This window comes from Megascapheus bottae, chromosome 18 (assembly GCF_031878675.1).
Source record: "Megascapheus bottae isolate mThoBot1 chromosome 18, mThoBot2.hap1, whole genome shotgun sequence".
NCBI lineage: Eukaryota > Metazoa > Chordata > Mammalia > Rodentia > Geomyidae > Megascapheus > Megascapheus bottae.
The window spans coordinates 40,312,063-40,329,265 of NC_143526.1; the positions used below are offsets into that span (position 1 = coordinate 40,312,063).

At 55.3% G+C, this 17,203-nt stretch overlaps 1 protein-coding gene across 1 annotated transcript in view; it reads right to left on the bottom strand.

Moving 5' to 3' along the window:
- Positions 1-1,308: 1,308 nt before the first annotated feature.
- The window catches only part of Kcnb1 (potassium voltage-gated channel subfamily B member 1), a 63,776-nt gene continuing 47,881 nt past the window's right edge, over positions 1,309-17,203 (bottom strand). Inside the window, exon 2 of the mRNA XM_090352502.1 lies at positions 1,309-11,535. Coding sequence (XP_090208628.1) covers positions 9,517-11,535 — 2,019 coding nt within the window. The 3' untranslated portion in view covers positions 1,309-9,516. The remainder of the gene's footprint in view (positions 11,536-17,203) is intronic.

Genomic DNA, 17,203 nt, shown 5'->3' on the forward strand with positions numbered 1-17,203 from the left:
GCGCAGGTGAACTTGTCCCCACGCCACCGTTTCTCAGCTATGTGTGACAAGTGGCAGGAATGGGTGCTGGTGGCTCAGACCTGTCATCCTAGCTGCTCAGGAGGCTGAGATCTGAGGATTTTGGCCCAAAGCCAGCCTTGCCAGGAAAGTCTGTGAGACTCTTATCACCAAAAAACAGCCCAAAGGCCGGAAGTAAAGCTGTGGATCAAATGGTAGAGCACTTGCCTTGAGCAAAAGAAGCTTAGGGACAGCTCTCAGGTCCAGAGTTCAAGCCCCAGGACCAACCAACCTATCTATCTGTCTATCATCTATCTGTCTGTCTGTCTGTCTGTCTGTCTGTCTGTCTGTCTATCTGTCTATCTATCTACACACATATATATTCTCTTCATCAGTTGACATATTTATCTATGAGAATTGGGATCAGAAATGTGTAATCAAAATTACATTTTGGGGGCCGGGAGTTTGGCCTAGTGGTTAAAGTGCTTGCCTAGCATGCATGAAGACCTGGGTTCGATTCCTTAGTACCATATACACAGAAAAAAGCCGGAAGTGGTGCTGAGGCTCAAGTGGTAGAGCTCTAGCCTTGAGAAAGTCCAAGGACAGGGCTCAGGCCCTGAGCTCAAGCCCAGGACTGGCAAAAAAAAAAAAAAAATTACATTTTGGTCTGGGACTGTGGCTTAGTGGTAGAGTGCTTGCCTAGCATGCATGAAGCCCTGGGTTCCATTCCTCAGAAAAGTCCAGAAGTGGCTCTGTGGCTCAAGTGGTAGAGCTCTAGCCTTGAGCAAAAGAAGCTCAGAGACAGTGCTCAGGCCCTGAGTTCAAGCCCTGGGACTGGCAAAACAACATGGGGCTTCCAAGGGGTTGTTCCTCAGTGGTAAGCACAGTGTGTGTGTGTGTGTGTGTGTGTGTGTGTGTGTGTGTGTGCATGCGTTCACCCCTTGGACACTGTATGTGTCAGTTTGCCACACTCACCACCACTCCCTGGGGTCTCACAGCTAGGTTGCTTTCTCCCTTGTCCCCTGTCTGAGCCTTGGCCTTCGGTGGTGAGGGCGAGGCGCCCAGGCTGGTGTGAGCGTCATGTGGCCAGGCACAGTGCTTTGGTTCATGGACACAACCCAGGAGGGGTTGCTGCTGCTGTGCATTCTGGGTATTTTCACATCCTCCACTCTTGGGAAGCAGGGAGAGGAAGCCCCAGCCCTCACCCTCCTGGTCCCCAGTTTTGGGATCCTGCCCCCTAAAGATCTCCACCCTGCATTGCCCTCCACCCCCCAGGAAATAAAGCAGATGCCAAGCATTTGATTTCTCCATACCTTTTATTGAACTCTGCGGACTTCGTTAAGGAACCGAGAACATTAGACATATTTTACAAGACAGGACAGCAGCCGGGAGTCACCAACTCCATCTCACATGCATGGAGAGACACTGGGATTTTTGTGGCTTGGTTTTCTCCTGTGCCTGTGCCTGTGTGTGTGTGTGTGTGTGTGTGTGTGTGTATGCACACCCACCCACCCATGCACGTGTCACCTGCATAAGGAAGGACTAGAGATGTCAACTGATGAGAGGTGAGGCGAAGTCGCCCGGCGTCCTGGGGAGGAGTGGCCGAGGACCTGGTCGTCTATGGCTGATGTGACTGGCTTTGCTCCCTGCTAGAGTGGTGCGGTCAGAATGGCTTTGCTGGCAGGAAAAACAAAACAAAACAAAAAGAAACAAACTAAACAAAACCCCCAAGTTCTCACCCGTGGGCCTCGCGCTGTCGAGAGGGCAAAGGGGTAGGGAATAAGACAAAACCAGCGTTGGCTTTCAGAGCTGGAGGCCGTGTGCCCCTAGACCCCAGGCTCAGGAGTGAGGTTTAGTTCTACGTGTTGCTGACTTGTGAAGCTCAGATCTGGGGATCCCCCACACCCACTTGCAAACCTGCCATGGGGCTCCCACAGCGTCCCTGGTAGCTGAAGCAGGAGGATAGACAGAAGGACTGGTCTCAGCCCCTCCCCCCTCCCCCTGCCCCCTGGAAGTGAGCCTCGGGCAGATTGTGGTCTGAATCAGTGGGGACACACACATCACAGGTAGATGTCATCGTGACCCTGGATGATGCTGGGCGCCCAGTGAGGGGCTCCCAGTTTTCCTTCCCAGCCAGGTAAGAGCGCACACCACCCTCTCCATCCCCCACCTTCCACGTCAGTCACCCCCAGTGACCCAGGCCTAGGACTCCTCAGTGCCAAGGGCAGAGTAGCTCACGTTTCTGCCGCAGCAAATGGGGGCTCTCCCCCTGTGACCTTGGACTGAGGTCAAGAGGGGTCTTGGAGAGAAAGAAGGCAGCTGCCCCCACCCATAACCCCATCTCAGAGAGCCCCGAGCCCCGGGAGGCGGCATCCCAGAGGAGTGAGTTCTTCTTCCAGGGCGTCCGTGGGAGAGATCTGGGAGCTGGCGTGGGTTTTGTTTGCATTTGGAGAAGGGGGCACCTGCTGACCCCACCGCCCCACCATACCTGCCTGCCTCACTTGCAGGAAGTCAGAGGCCATCTCAGCTTGGCCCACCTAGAAGCCGTCTCCTACTCCCAAACACCCCATACCCTGTGGAGGGAGAATGGCTCTCAAGCCCTGTTGCCAGCTGATTTGTTTGCAAAGGCCCAGGGGGACAGCGGGCCAAGCCTAAGCCTGCCAAGAAACAGAATGCGGCTGCCTGTGTTTTTGCCTTCCTGGGTGGAGCTTTTTAAAGATCTGGACTAGGATATACCGTTGATTTATCTGGAAGAAATAAAAACAAAAAGCCCTTTTGAAATAGTGCCGTTTGTGATTGCCTGGGCAGTGGCTGGCTGGAGCCGGTGGGCACTGCGCCTCCTGGAGGACACAGGGTCTGGGCAGAAGGGCTGAAGCACCGAGAATCGACCAGCCAGAGGTGGGGACGGCGGACTGCTCCTTGGCTGGCCTGGGGAAGGGGTTCACGAGACAGCAGATTTAAAGATGTCCCTCCCTTGACACTGGCCACCAGGGTGTCTGGCCACAGCTCTTCAGCACTTTTAGCATGGACGCAGGCCCGGGGTGCTCTGAGGTGCCAGGGCAAGCTTGCTTGCATGAACCTTCTGGTTCCAAGATCTTTGGGAAGGAGAAATCTCAGTCCCTCAGACCCCAGGAGGGTGATTTTCAGCCCCCGGAGACGGCTTGGATGGGTGACTGACAGGGGCATTAACTTGACCGAAGCTGAGGAAAGTCAGAAGTGTGTGTTCTTGCTGCCATCTTCCTGCTCTGGCTCCAAGCCCTGGACTCTGAGCTCCAGCTGTCTGTGCTTGCTGCCCTCTGCCCTGGGGTCAGGATGCATAAGCTGCCAACACAGTCTCCCCTGGCCTGTGCGTACATCCAGGTTCCTTGCTACCCCAGCGCTCTTAGCAACCCACCTCCAGCACCCTCCTGCTTCCTTCCAAGAATGGAGCTCCTCGCCCGCCAGGGCAGTGCACGGAGCTCCTTGCACACGACAGCAGGGGGTTCCACACACCGACAACCCAGCCAGTGAGGGGCTGCCTCCAAATGCTGAAACCAAATGTCCTCTCCCAACTGTCACAGCTCTGCACCCATGCGCGACTCCCCCGACCCCCCGTGAGCTGGCTGGGTAGTCTCTTTTCTTGGCCACCTTAGGATATTTTTGCTAGACTGTTGTAGGGAGGCACAGAGCTGGGGCTAAAGGACTGACAGAACCACTCACAAATTATTCTTCAAGTAGTCTTTGGGGAAATATGGAAGAAATGGCAGGTTGAGATAGCAGCAGGCCCAGGCTCACACCTGTAATTCTGGCTACTCAGGAGGCTGAGATGCAAGGTCTTGGTTCAAAGCCAGCCAGGGTAGGAAAAATCCGTGACTCCTCTTATTTCCAAGTAACCATCAAAAGCCAGAAGTAGAGTTGTGGCTCCAGTGGTCAAGTGTTAAATGCTTAGAGACAATACCCACGCCCTGAGTTCAAGCCCCAGGACTGGCACACACTCAATAGTAGGAATGTGTCTGGACGCTGTAGGGTATACATCTTCTTCCTGGGCATTAAATGGAGGCGTTCTCAGGTGGCAATTGGTTTGGTTTTTGTTGTTGTGCAAAAGTTAAACAAAATCTTGTGTTTTATTCGCTGTTGTGTCAGATCGGATTACCAGGAATTTTCCTGAGTAATAAACTGGCACCTTCTTGGGACAGATCAAGCAGGGACAGCCACTGGGTCTGGAGCCCTGGTTCTGCTCAAGTCTCTGACTCAGCCCCACAGCTGACAGGCAGCCAGTGGGACACAACCTGGCCCGCCTTCCTCGTCCTGCACAAGCTGATGGATGGCATCCTTCCTGTTGAGGACGCCGCTGGGTGAGAGATGGTCTCTGCCTGCCAGAGACTGAAAGCCACCACCCTCCCCTCCGGCAGTGAGTTCTCCAGGTGATGCAAGAGCTCTCCAAGGCTGACATAGGCAGAAGTCAGGACGTTCCCACTGGCTTAGCTGAAAATCTCTTACATGGTAGACCCAGACAGGTGGACAGGGAAGGGGTTCATGAGACCCTGGGCCACCTGGGTGCCTGGCCACGGCTCTTCAGCACTTTTAGCGTGGAGGAAGGCCTGGGGTGCTCAGAGGTGCCAGGGCAAGCTTGCTTGCACCAACCTTCTGGTTCCTTTGGGAAGGAGAAATCCCAGTCCCTCAGACCCCAGGAGGGTGAAGGGTCGGTCTGCACAGAAGCCAAGGTGCCATCTTGATTTGGAGATACACAGTACCCTGGCTTCTGTCCTCTTGGGGACCTGTGCTCCGGCTTCTTCAACATTCAGGCTGGGTGAGGAAGGGCTCAGTGGTTCCTGAGGGACAATTAATTGCTAAGACAGGAAGTCAGAGCTCAGAGTCTTCCTGAACCTCTAGAAAATCAAAATCTAAAGGAAGGAAAGAAGGGAGGGAGGGAGGAAGAGAGGGGAAGACAAACCCCACACTGCCTGAAGGACAATGGGAGGAAAAGAACCCCAGAAAAAAAACCTCAAGACCAACACTAAAACTCCTAAGTTATGACTCTGTATCATAAAAGCAGAAATTAGACTCAATTGCTCTATTATAAATTTGCTAAAAATACATATATATATTATCTGAACAGAAAAATAGACTGCTCTGAGATGTGTGGGCACCCTGGGTATGGCCGCACATGGGTACTTCCAGAGGCAGGAAAATGGCAACGGAAGCTGCAGAGGTAACCGTTATCTGGGGTGTGGCAGGTTGGCGTGGGGGGGGGACCCCTCCCTTCCCGGCTAGGTGATAGAAAAGAACCAGGAAACTGTCACATATGCAGAGGAGGGCTGGCAGCTTTCCATTGTCCTGATGTGGAAAGTGGAGCCAGGCACCTGGGGGGGGGGGCGGAGAAAAGTCCCAAAGAATTTGGTCCTGTCCTGAAGGCTTTTTCTTGCCCTCCTTTGATCTGACTACCTAGACTTAGGTTAGACAAGACTGGATAGTGGAGAAATAAGGAAAGGAGGGTGGTGAGTGCATGGGGTGGTGGTGAGAGCCCCCTGCCTTGTCTGCAGAGAATTCCAAATATCCCTTTGTTTATGAGCAGAAACATACAGCAGTTACCCACAATGCATTATGGTTTTCTGGAAGAGAATACTGTTGGGTTTGTTCTTAGAAGTGTGGGGGTCTTGTCCAATGCTCACACCTGTAATTCTAGCTATTCAAGAGGCTGAGATTTGAGAATCATAGTTCAAAGCCAGCCTGGGCAGAAAAATCTTTAAGACTCTTAGCTCCAATTAACCATAAAAAAGAAAAGAAAGAAAAGCTGGACATAGAGCTATAGCTCGGGGAGCTGGATATAGAGCTAGAGCTCGGGGAGCTGGACATAGAGCTAGAGCTCGGGGAGCTGGACATAGAGCTAGAGCTCGGGGAGCTGGACATAGAGCTATAGCTCGGGGAGCTGGCTGGCCTTGAGAGGAAGAAGCCCAGGGACAGCCTCCAGGCGCTAAGTTCAAACCCCAGGACCGGTATATACACAGGAGAGTGGGTGGGTCTCATGAGGAGAGAGACCCGGTTACCAAGCTGCTGACTTGGGTGTGATGGAGGTGTCTCCAGCAGGCTGTGGGCGAGCTGGGCGCTCCCAGGGTCTGCCTCTGCAGGAGTCGGGGCGTTTCCCTTCTTCCTTCTCCTCTTCCTCCTTCCTTCTCCATCTCCCATCTCTTCAGAGAAAGGATACCATTCCCACCTTCTCCCTTGCACATGTGTACGCAGGACAGAATGCCTAATGAGGGCACTGAGAAGCCTGCCACATCCCAAGACAGCCAGTGACCATGGCACTGCCTCTCCGGCCGCCTTCCTCCCGCCTCGCAGACTCTTCCTGTGGGTGGCTGGGCCTGGGCCCTTTCCCAAGACGCCTGAACTCCAAGCTCAGCCAGGTTCAGATGAGTTGTACTAAATTCACTGTGCCAACAGGTGTCCACCTGCCCCAGCCCTCTCAGGGCTTCCAGGGCGGACTTGTCTCTTCCTGTTCCGGTTGGTTCCAGAAGGGGTGGAGCCATGGAGTTCTAGCAGCAGTTGCCTCTGATCCAGTACTTTCCTGTCGGTCTCGTTTATCTTCTCTGTGAGGACCATGGACCCACGTCCATGCTTTGCACACAGGAACACAGGAACAGGGTGGGTGTGCACAGATTAAACATCCAGATGTGTTCTTTTTGGGGGCAGGTGTGGGAGGGAGCCTGGGAAAATTTGCAAGGCTCTATTGTGAGTTGATCTCAGGGTAAAAGCTATATTCCCCAAATACATACACACACAAGTAAAAGGGGAGCAAAAAACCCAACAAAACCCAAACAACAAACCCAAACAGCGTACTTTGTAAGCATAGATTATGCTGAATTTCAATGACTGTTTCTATAAGAACTCTATGGGACTCTGGCTCTTGGGCCGGGAAAGATCAGCTCTTAACGACACTTCTGAATTCATCCTTCAAAAGCGACTTGATAAAATACTACTAAAGGTCAGACAAGACATGGGGGGGCAGGGTCCCCGGGACACGAGGCAGGGGGCCTTTGGTTCCAAGGAGAATTGCACCACTTGGTTTTTTTCATTGAAAGAAGGAAGGAAGGGAGGAGAGATGACTTCTAACCTGCACACATCTGCTTCAAGCCACCAAGGAAACTGCTTGGCTGGGAAGGAATGGGAAGATTCTTCTCAATCTATATGGCTATATTTAAACACGGTCACTTTCCTGATATGTAAAATAGACTATTAATATCCATAGGAAGTTTTACACGTTAGCCTCATCTCTAAAAATATCGGAATCGGAAATCATGACTATTGACTTTTTATCAAAAAGCGTTTGCTTGTTTTCCCTGAATTTTCACATGTGTGCTGATGGCGGATGTAAATGGGGAGGAAAACAGAGACACGGGGAGGTGACCTGTGGAGGACTGTCCCTCGCCACGGGCCGGCGCCCCAGAAGTACATACGTGGCCGCTTCCCATCTCTGGGGTGCCCGCTGAAACGGGGTGTCCTCTCCCCCTTCCAGCCCCGGTCCATTTGCAGTTGCTGTGGGAAAACTCCAGAGGTTCCTCTGAAGAGACCAGTTGAAGTTTCCTCAGTTTACCCAGCAAAGGTCCTCATGGGGCCTGGGAGAGCCCACCATCCCTGGAGCCGTGGCAGGCGACAAGAACTGGGTTTGTAGGCAGAACACAGGGTTTTGAGGGTGGTGGAGCAATCTCCTGTCACTTGTCCCTGTGACACGGACCAACTGCAGGCCAGCAAGAGGAAGGTGGGCAAAAGGCTCAGATAACTGTACCAACAGGTGGACTGACGGGTGGACTGTGCGTGACACTTAGTACTGGTGGACCAGCAATGACTTCCAGTAAGGACCAGTGACGCTGGTCACCACTCCATCAGGAAGATGTGTCTGTCACTCTCTGAGGACAGGCAGGCTATGCCGTGGCCCCGACCCACTGTCATGAACACTGGATCCGGAGAATGACGTTCCACAGTACCACAACAGGCAGTCACGGATGACACATGACCACCGCGCCGTGCCATCTGGCACTGCTGGCCAGAGTCACCATGGCGCAGCCAGCCACGAGGCGCCATTGGACTACAAGGAGTGGAGGACAACATGAGGTCATCACGCCACGACAGGAAGACCGATGCCAAGACACGAGGGACCACAAACTGCTCAGGAAACGCAGATACTTATTGCTTTTGTGGGTACCGTCGGCCCTGGCTGCAGGGGCGAGGGCAGAGCTCCAAGGACACACTGTGACAGGGACAATACCGACGGCCTGGCCCGCTGGGGTCCAGTGCTCTCTCACCACCTGGCCACCTCTGTGTCCTCGTGGCGTGCGCCGGCCCCTGGACATGTGGCCGTAGGCAAGAGCCAGCTGGAGGGCTCACGAGTGGAGGGGGCAGACTTCAGAGGGGCAGGAGGGTGACCCCTAGACTGCGACATGGTACAGGGCAGCCCACTGTGGCCGGAAATGGGCCTGAAGCAGCCACACAGCTCAGGGCCCACGAGGAACCCACGGGAAGGTGGCTTGTTTGAAAATGCAAGGTGGTGACGCCACCCCCTGGTAGAACCTAGTTTTGAAAAACATAAAGGGCTTTTTATTAACATCGTTTTATAGCTTGAATACCACAAGAAACAATTTTTTTTTTCTCTACCACAGTAGGTGTGTTCTCCACTGCTCAAAAAGTCTGGACCAGCATTTCCACGAGGGGTGTTCTGTGAGAGTGTGTGTGTTTCCTATCATTTTTGCAGATTAAAAAAAAAAAGGACATCCGATTTCTGCCGTTCTGCAGCAATGCATGGTCTCCTTGATGAAGCGATTTGCATATTTGACACTTGTGTTTGGGTCTGTGTTAGCGATGTCCATCGAGGGGCTTCAGTCTCTGCCCTGGCGCAGTGCTGGCCCCCGGTGGTGGCGGCCTCTGAGCCTTCTCAGGTCACCAGGGGCCATACATCTGGGAGCAGGGGGGCCTCACGGGACGCCATCCCCAAGGAAAACCTCAGCTCCCATGGACGCCACAGGTTAACCATGCCAGGACCTTGCACAGGGGCTGGGCTGTTGGTGAAGAGATTCTCACCACACCAGAGCCCCGCTTGGCCTCCCAACAGTGGGGTCCAGCCAGGTGGTAATGGACAGGGGTTCACACCCACTACCAAGTTGATCAACTCTCTCAACACCAGAAGCTGGCAGCTGAGGAGGGATGGAGGGCAGCGCTCGTCCCCGAGGCTGTGATGAGGAGCTGGAAGAGGAGCAGGAGGTAGCCTCAGGGACATCTAAATGGCGGTAGAGGTGGCTGAGAGCCATGTTCATCTCCCCAAAGGCCAGGGGGAGATAGGTCTCCCGAGAGAGACACTCCCCTCCCATGGCCTGTCTGCTTCCAGGCTGATGGAAGGCTCTGCGGGCCTCGGGGAGGCCTCTCAGGGACAACTCCTCTCCCTGGGGTGGGGGGGTCTTTCTGTCTTCTGGGTTCATGCAGAAGAGCTGCGTGACCACAGCCAGCCCCCCTCCTTGGGCCTCACCCACAATTCCCCTGGGCGCGGGCTGTTCAGATGCTGGGGTCCCGAGGGCTCCCATGGGCTCCTGCTCCCGGCAGCCGGCGGACATCGGGGGAGACGTGGTTCCCCAGCTTGCCCTTTTCCTGACCGCCAGGGCCCTTTCCGGCCAGCACCTCCGGGGCGTAGATGCAGTTCTGCCTTAGGAACGGGGGCGAGGGGGGCAGCGGGGAGCTTTCAAAGTGGTTCTTTTCCGACCTGGCCGGGGCGCTGAACTTGGGGCTGGTGCTTCCGTGGAGGCTCTTGGGGGGGCTGGAGTCCACGCTGTAGAGCAGCTGGCCCTCGTCGTCCGTGTCCGCGTCAATGAACTGGTGGACACCCGCCTCAAAACTGAACGCCATGGCTGCGTGCTTCTCTGGTGACCGGGGTGGAGTCCTAGCACTTGCCGTGGTGAAGATGGAGGATTCGGGGTTTGGAACCGGCTTGTCCAAGAGTGAGGCACACTCCAGGCCTGCCACCGCAGCCGCAGCGACCCCTCGGGGCCGGAGAGGGTCCTCATACACCCCCAGCACGGGCAGCAGCGGGCCGGGGTCCCCCTCCAGGAAGTTGACTTTAAGCGATCGGAGCTTCAGGGGGTTGGTGGTCTTCAGGGAACTCTTGGGGCTCTCCATGAAGAAGCTGGAGTTGTGGCTGCCATCGGGGGTGGACGTGGCATTGGACTCCACCAGTCGCCCCCCGCTGGCCCCCAGGGCGCCCCGCCAGCCCACCTCCGGAGCCGCCCCGGCCCCGGGCTTGCTGGGGAGAGACACCAGAGGGCTGTGGGAGAATCGGGTGGCCTCGGGGAAGTCTGTGGCGCAGCTGATGAAGCTGTCGATGCTGGACATGCTGCGCATGTCGATGACGCCCTCCGTGCGGGCGGCGGGCAGCGGGGCGGCCGGCGCGCTGGGGACACTGTCCATGGCCAGCTCTTCTTTCGGTTTGCTCTGGGGTGCCGACTCCTTGGTGTTGAGGATTGGCTGGGACTGGGTCTTGGCCATCTTGCTGTACATGTCCTCCAGCTGCTGGACGTTGAGGTGCTGAGGGCTGGAAGACGACCTGGCCTTCTCGGGGGAGCCCTGCTCCTTGGTCTCGAAGGACTTACTGGAGCTGGTCTCCGACAGCGTCCGCTTGGGCCACTTCCACTTGGGAGACAGGTGGTTGTCCTGGACTTTGTCCTTCTTGCCCGCGTTCTCCCCGTTCTTCTCCACCACGATGTCCATCATCTCGATGCTCCGGGCGAAGGCGTCCTTCATGTTCATGGACACGATGCTGCCGTTCCTCTTGGCCCTCTCCAGGGCCTCCCTGCGCTTGATGGCTTTCTCCTGCCTCTTCTGCTCCTTGTAGAACTCGGAGAAGTTGTTGACAATGATGGGGATGGGAAGCGCGATCACCAACACCCCCGCGATGCAGCACAGCCCCCCGACGATCTTCCCCAGCAGAGTCTTGGGGTAGATGTCCCCGTAGCCCACCGTCGTCATGGTGATGGTGGCCCACCAGAACGAGGCCGGGATGCTCTTGAACTTGGTGTCGTCCTCGTCCTTCTCGGCAAAGAAGACCAGGCTGGAGAAGATCATGATGCCCATGGCGAGGAAGAGGATGAGCAAGCCCAGCTCGTTGTAGCTGCGGCGCAGGGTGAAGCCGAGCGACTGCAGGCCGGTGGAGTGGCGCGCCAGCTTCAGGATGCGGAGGATACGCATGATGCGGAAGATCTGCACGACGCGCCGCACGTTCTGGAACTGCAGCACGCTCTTGTTGGACTCGGTGAGGAAGATGGTGACGTAGTAGGGCAGGATGGCCAGCAGGTCGATGGCGTTGAGGGGGCCCTTGAAGAACTTCCACTTCTTGGGCGACGACAGGAAGCGCAGCAGGTACTCCATCGTGAACCAGGCAATGCACACGGCCTCCACATGGGCCAGCTGGGGGTTGTCCGTGCTCTGGCCAAACTCATCCAGGCTCTGCAGCTCGGGCAGCGTGTTGAGCGACAGCGCGATGGTGGAGAGGACAATGAACATGATGGAGATGATTGCCAGGATCTGCGAGGGGGAGACAGGGCATCAACTACTTGTTTAAGTCCGGCCGGCCGTCTGTCGGCTCGCTGGGGCAATCAGTCATCGCTGGACTGTTGTAGGGGCTTGAGCTCAGGGCGTGGGAGCTGCCCCGTAGCTTTTGGGCTTAAGGCTGGCACTCTACCGCTTGAGCCACAGCTCCACTTCTGGCTTTTTTGCTGGCTAAGTGGAATGCCTCATGGGGCTCAAGCCTGGAATCCTAAATCCAAGCTACTCGGGAGGCTGAGATCTGAGGATTGTGATTCAAGGCCAACTGAGGCAGGAAAGTCTGGAGGGCTTGAACTCAGGGCCTTGGCACTGTCCTTGGATGCTTTATTTTTTTTGCCAGTCTTGGGCTTGGGCTCAGGGCCTGAGCACTGTCCTTGGACTTTCTCAAGGCTAGAGCTCTACCACTTGAGCCTCAGCACCACTCCCGGCTTTTTTCTATGTATGTGGCACCGAGGAATCGAACCCGGGTATTCGTGCATGCTAGGCAAGCACTCTACCACTAGGCTAAATTCCCGGCCACCTTGGATGCTTTTTACTCAAGGATAGTACCCTGCCACTTGAGCCACAGGGCCATCTCTGGCTTTTTCTGTGTAGGTGGTACAGAGGAATTGAACTCAGGACTTTGTGAAGGCCAAGAAAGCACTGTACCACTAGGCCACACTCCCAACCCATGTGGGGCTCTTATCTCCAGTCAACCACCAAAAAAAGCCAGAAGTGGAGCTGGGGCTCAAGTGGTAGAGTGATTTGCCTTGAGCACAAAAGCTCAAAAAAACTCAAACTCAGTGTCCTGGCCCTGACTTTCTTGCCCAGACTGGTTTTAAACTGCCCTCCTCAGATCTCAGCCTCCTGAGCAGCTGGGATTACAGGTGTGAGCACTGGCGCCCGGCCCCTCACACTGAATCTTCAGGCTTCCCCCCACCGTTCAGCACTTGCAAATCTCACTATTCTTTGACAGGCTGAGCTTGATGCATCCTTACTCAGCTGGGCGTGGTAGTTCATGCCCGTAATCCTAGCCACTGAGGAGGCTAGGAAGGGGAGGATGGATGACCGAAGCCAGTCTGGGCAGTCCCATGAGACTTCATCTCCACAGAAGGGAAAGTAGACACGAAGTGAACAGCATAATCCAGGCCACAATCCCCAGACAGGCCTGGCCCAGACGCAAGGCCCATTCCTAAGAACAACCACTGAAAAGCGGGGCTTGGTAATCTGTCTCAGTGGTATCACATTGGCCTCTCCCCCCCCCCATCTTATTTGAGTCCTCCGCCCTCCCCTCTCCCCCCACCTGCCAGCCCTGCAGGGTGGCCTGGCCTTGCTCAGGCCCTTTAATCCCAGATGTTGCTGACTGGCCCCTGGGGGGACAAATCCAGGCAGAGCCAGTCTGCATGCTGGGCTCCACTAACACACTTGGTGCTCAGGGCTCTGGGTGGTAGATGAATGGCTGACCTTTGAACCCAATGGCCAGGTAGCCAGGTAGAAGCTAGGTTGAACCTGTGCCACAATAAACCCAAGCCTTAAGCAAGTTCTCTCAAGTTCCAAATGGGCCATAAAAAAAAAATTAGAGAAACTGGATCATTCTAGGAAAGTCAGACAAGGGAGGGGAGAGGTAGAGGGGGAGGTAGAGGGAGGTAGCCAGGCCTGAGGGGATCTAAGCTCAGGCTCTGGTCTTGGTTTGTTCCAGATTCCTGAGCCTCCCCCCCCCCCCCAGCCCACCACTTCCTTACCCTGAGGGAAGTTGTTTACCTCTCCAGGCCTCAGTTTCCTTATCTGTGAAATGGGTGGATAACGGCCTAGTCTGCTCCTGGTCACACACAGGGCGAGTCCTTCCTCCAGGGCCAAAGAAGCCCTGGCTGAGTCCTGCGGGGAACTGCTCCCATCCCTGGTCCTGGTGGGGGGAAGGCCTGCCTGTCCCTTTAAGAGCCAGGAGGCTGGCAGAGGAGGCTGGCTCAGGGCTGAGGTTCTGATATTCCCCCATGGACACCAGATGCCACGAGTTATGCACTCAACCCTTTTGTACCATCCTCACCTTGTGATTCCGGTGCCTTTGTACCCAGGTTCCTTCCTCAGATGATGCTTAGGAGAGAAGAAAGGGGTCCACTGCCTCCTGGGGGGTGCTCATGGCACCGGTGGGCACCACCCAAGCACCACGTTCCTGCCACAATCGTTTCTCCTTCAGAGCTCGGAGTGTGAGTTCCTCCCACGGTGCCTCAGTTTCCCCCTGTAAGCTGGGTGATGGCTGTCCTCAGCAGTGCCTGTCCACGGTGCCTCAGTTTCCCTTGCCTCCCTACACCTCTCGGATCTGTTTGCGGCTCAGGAACGGAAACTTTTTTTTTTTTCCTGACTGCACAGCTTCCTATGGACTTACGAGCTGGGCTTGGACTTGAGTTCGAGTCCTGGTGCTTTTTTTTTTTGCCAGTCCTGGGCTTGAGCTCAGGGCCTGAGCACTGTCCTTGGACTTTTTCAAGGCTAGAGCTCTACCACTTGAGCCTCAGCACCACTTCTGGCTTTTTTCTATGTATGTGGTACCGAGGAATCGAACCCGGGTCTTCATGCATGCGAGGCAAGCACTTTAACCACTAGGCCAAACTCCCGGCTTCCTGGTGCTTTTGTGTCAGGGTGGTGTGCCCTCCCTGCCGCTCTCCCTTGAGCGGAGAGCCTTTATCCCCAGCGGCTCTCCCCATATCCAGTCAGTGCTCTCCATTCCGCACCCTGAGACCTGAGGCTCACAGCTGGGGGCAGGCCTGTGGACCCCAGGCCCTGGGGCAGGCCTGACCTGGGACCCCTCCCCCCACCCTCCTGGCCCTGCTCAGACACGGACAGGGCCTCTGCTTTCCTGGGATGGAGCCCAGTGGGGTCTGGGCAGGGTGCCAGCCTGCTGTGCACTGGCTGGAGCCAGCCTGGGGCCTGGAGGCTCTCACATTCCGGGCTGCCAGGAGGCGCGGGTGCTGTGGGAGCCCAGAGCTCTTGGAGAAGTGTGTAAGCGTAAGGAGCAGTGGGGCAGCCCCGGTGTCCGAAGAGGCTGGGTTGCTGAGACTTGAGGCTGAGCAGTAGACATCCTTTAACATGCCAGGAAGGAGGTGTGGCCTGAGCCAGAGCCCTGGGTTAGCAAGGGTGGCACATGGAGCTTCTTCAGGGGCTGTGTGCAGCTGGGGTTGTGCGAGTGAGGGGCAGAGTGGGGGTGGAGGTCAGGCTAGCAGCAGGGCCGGGTGACAAGGAGATAGGGATTTTATATGAAGGTCCTCTTTCTTCTCTCGGCAGTGTCCTACCCTGTCCTGGTGAAACCTCTCCGTTCACAAACTGCCCGCTGGGTGACTGCTCACCCTCAAGATCTCCGCCCTTCCTGCACCCACCCCAGCCCTTCTGCCCATTCAACTGCCCACTTCTGGAGTGAGTCCATCCTCAGGGACCCCCCAAGTGCCAGGTCTTCTATTCCCATGAAAAGCTGTGTCCCCAAGGCCAGCGGATGGGTGTGGGGTGTCCAGCTGGGTCATTCCTGAGTCCCCAGATTGGAAACAGCGCCTACCTGGCCTTCCCTGAGCCACTGATGAATAAACAAGTAAATAGACGAAGCTCGGAGAATCTAAGCCACTTTTCCAGAGTCACACAGCTTGCAAGCTGGGGACCCCACAGAAGCCTCACGTCCCTGGGTCTCCCCAAGACTTTCTCAAGGACATAGGGCGAGGCGGCTTCCAGACCAGCAACCCTGTAACTCCTTATATGGCACTTCCGCTTCCGGACTTTGTGGTAGGATTACAATGGAGAATTTTAATTAGAAGGGTCACAGGAGCAGATCGGATTAGGGGGATTGGGAGCAGCTTGGGGTCTTGCCCCTCCCCCACAGGTGGGGGGAAGCCCACAGAGGCAGTCACAGGAGACAGAAACACCCTGGCCCCTATGACCCAGGTATGAGACAAGGATTTTTTCCTAGCTGCCCAAATCTCAAAATGGGGAGGTTTCACATAAAAAATCCAGATGTCCCGATTCTCTTGGTTGCTCCCCCCCCCCCCCGCGCCCCTCCCTGCATCTCCACCATCCCAGATTCCCAGCAGCCACCACTGGCTGGTGCTAGAGAGCCACTGTCACTCAGGCCGAGGGCCCAGTGCCCCAGGCCCTTTGCACCTCTGGTCATAGGTCTGCATCCCACCTATGCTTACCTCTCTGAATCTGCACCTTCTGTCCACCCACTGTCACTGCTCACCTCCCACAGGCTCCCAGAGCCACCCTAGCAAAGAGGACTGGACACACCACATCTGGCACGAGGATACCCAGAATGCACATGGCCTGTCCGGCTTCTCTTCAGCTGCTGTGTGCACCAGAGTGCCAGTTCCTGGTCTCTATTTGGGGTACCACTGTCTGGCAGCGTCCTCGGCCTGCACCCCCTCAGCCCTCCGCCTTCTCACTTGACAGAATCCATTCCCCCGGCTCCTCACTGCGATCCCTCATGGCCCACAGCCTTTGCTCAAGTTCTTCCTGCTCAAATGTGTTTCCCTTCCCTTTGCCTGGTTAACTCCTACTCATCCTTTCCCTCCCGGGTCAATCTATCTCAGTCTTGAAGGCCCCCACCATGTTCAATAACCATCTCTGGAAGGAAAGTTCTTGTTGATGGGGCCTGGTTATAGAGCCACAGGCTGTACTGTGCCTTCCCACTTTACAGTTGGGGAAACTGAGGGCTGGGAACACTCTCCATGGTGACCAAGGAGCAGAGAATCAGGCACTGGTGGCTCACACCTGTAATCCTGGCTACTCAGGAGACTGAGATCTGAGGATCAAGGTGCAAAGCCAGCCCGGGCAGGAAAATCTATGAGACTTTTCTCTCTAACTAATCACCCAAAAAACCAGAAGTGGAGGTATGGAAGAGCACCAGACTTGGGCAGGGACAACTCAGGCCCAAGCCCTGAGTTCAAACCCCAAGACCAGCATGCACCTACCCACCCCCTGCCACACACTAACAGAGGCTAAGTGAGGTGGCTCATGCTTTATAATGCCAGCTATTTGGGAGGCAGAAATTAGGAGGATGACAGTTTGAGGACAACCTGACCAAAAAGAGATATCTTCTCAACAAACAAGCTTGGTGCTTGCCTGTTATTCAACCTATTTGGGAAGCAGAGGTGGGCGGATCGCAGTCCAGGCTTGCCTGGGTGTAAATGTCTGAAAAATTGCTAAAGCACAAAGGGTTGTGTGGATGTAGTGGTAGAGGGCTGTGCCCTAGTAAGGGAGAGGCCTTGTGTTCAAATCCCAGCACTGCCAAAACACTAACATAAAAGTGACCAATGGGTTGGGATGGGAGTGTGGCCTAGTGGTAAAGTGCTTGTCTAGCATGCACGAATCCTTGGGTTCAATTGCTCAGTACCACACACACACATACACACACACACACACAGAAAAAGCCAGAAATGGTGCTGTGGCTCAAGTGATAGAGGACTAGACCTGAGAAAGCCCAGGACTAGCAAATAAAAAAAAAAAAAAGAAAAAAAGAAAGTGACCAAGGCAGAGATTAAACTTGTATCTTAGAAGCCCTCTTTCTCTGTTACCTTTTTTATTTTAATTTTTTGCCAGTCCTGGGGCTTGAACTCCGGGCCTGAGCCCTGTCTGTGAGCCTTTTATTTATTTATTTTTTGTGCTCAAGGCTAGAACTCTACCACTTGAGCCA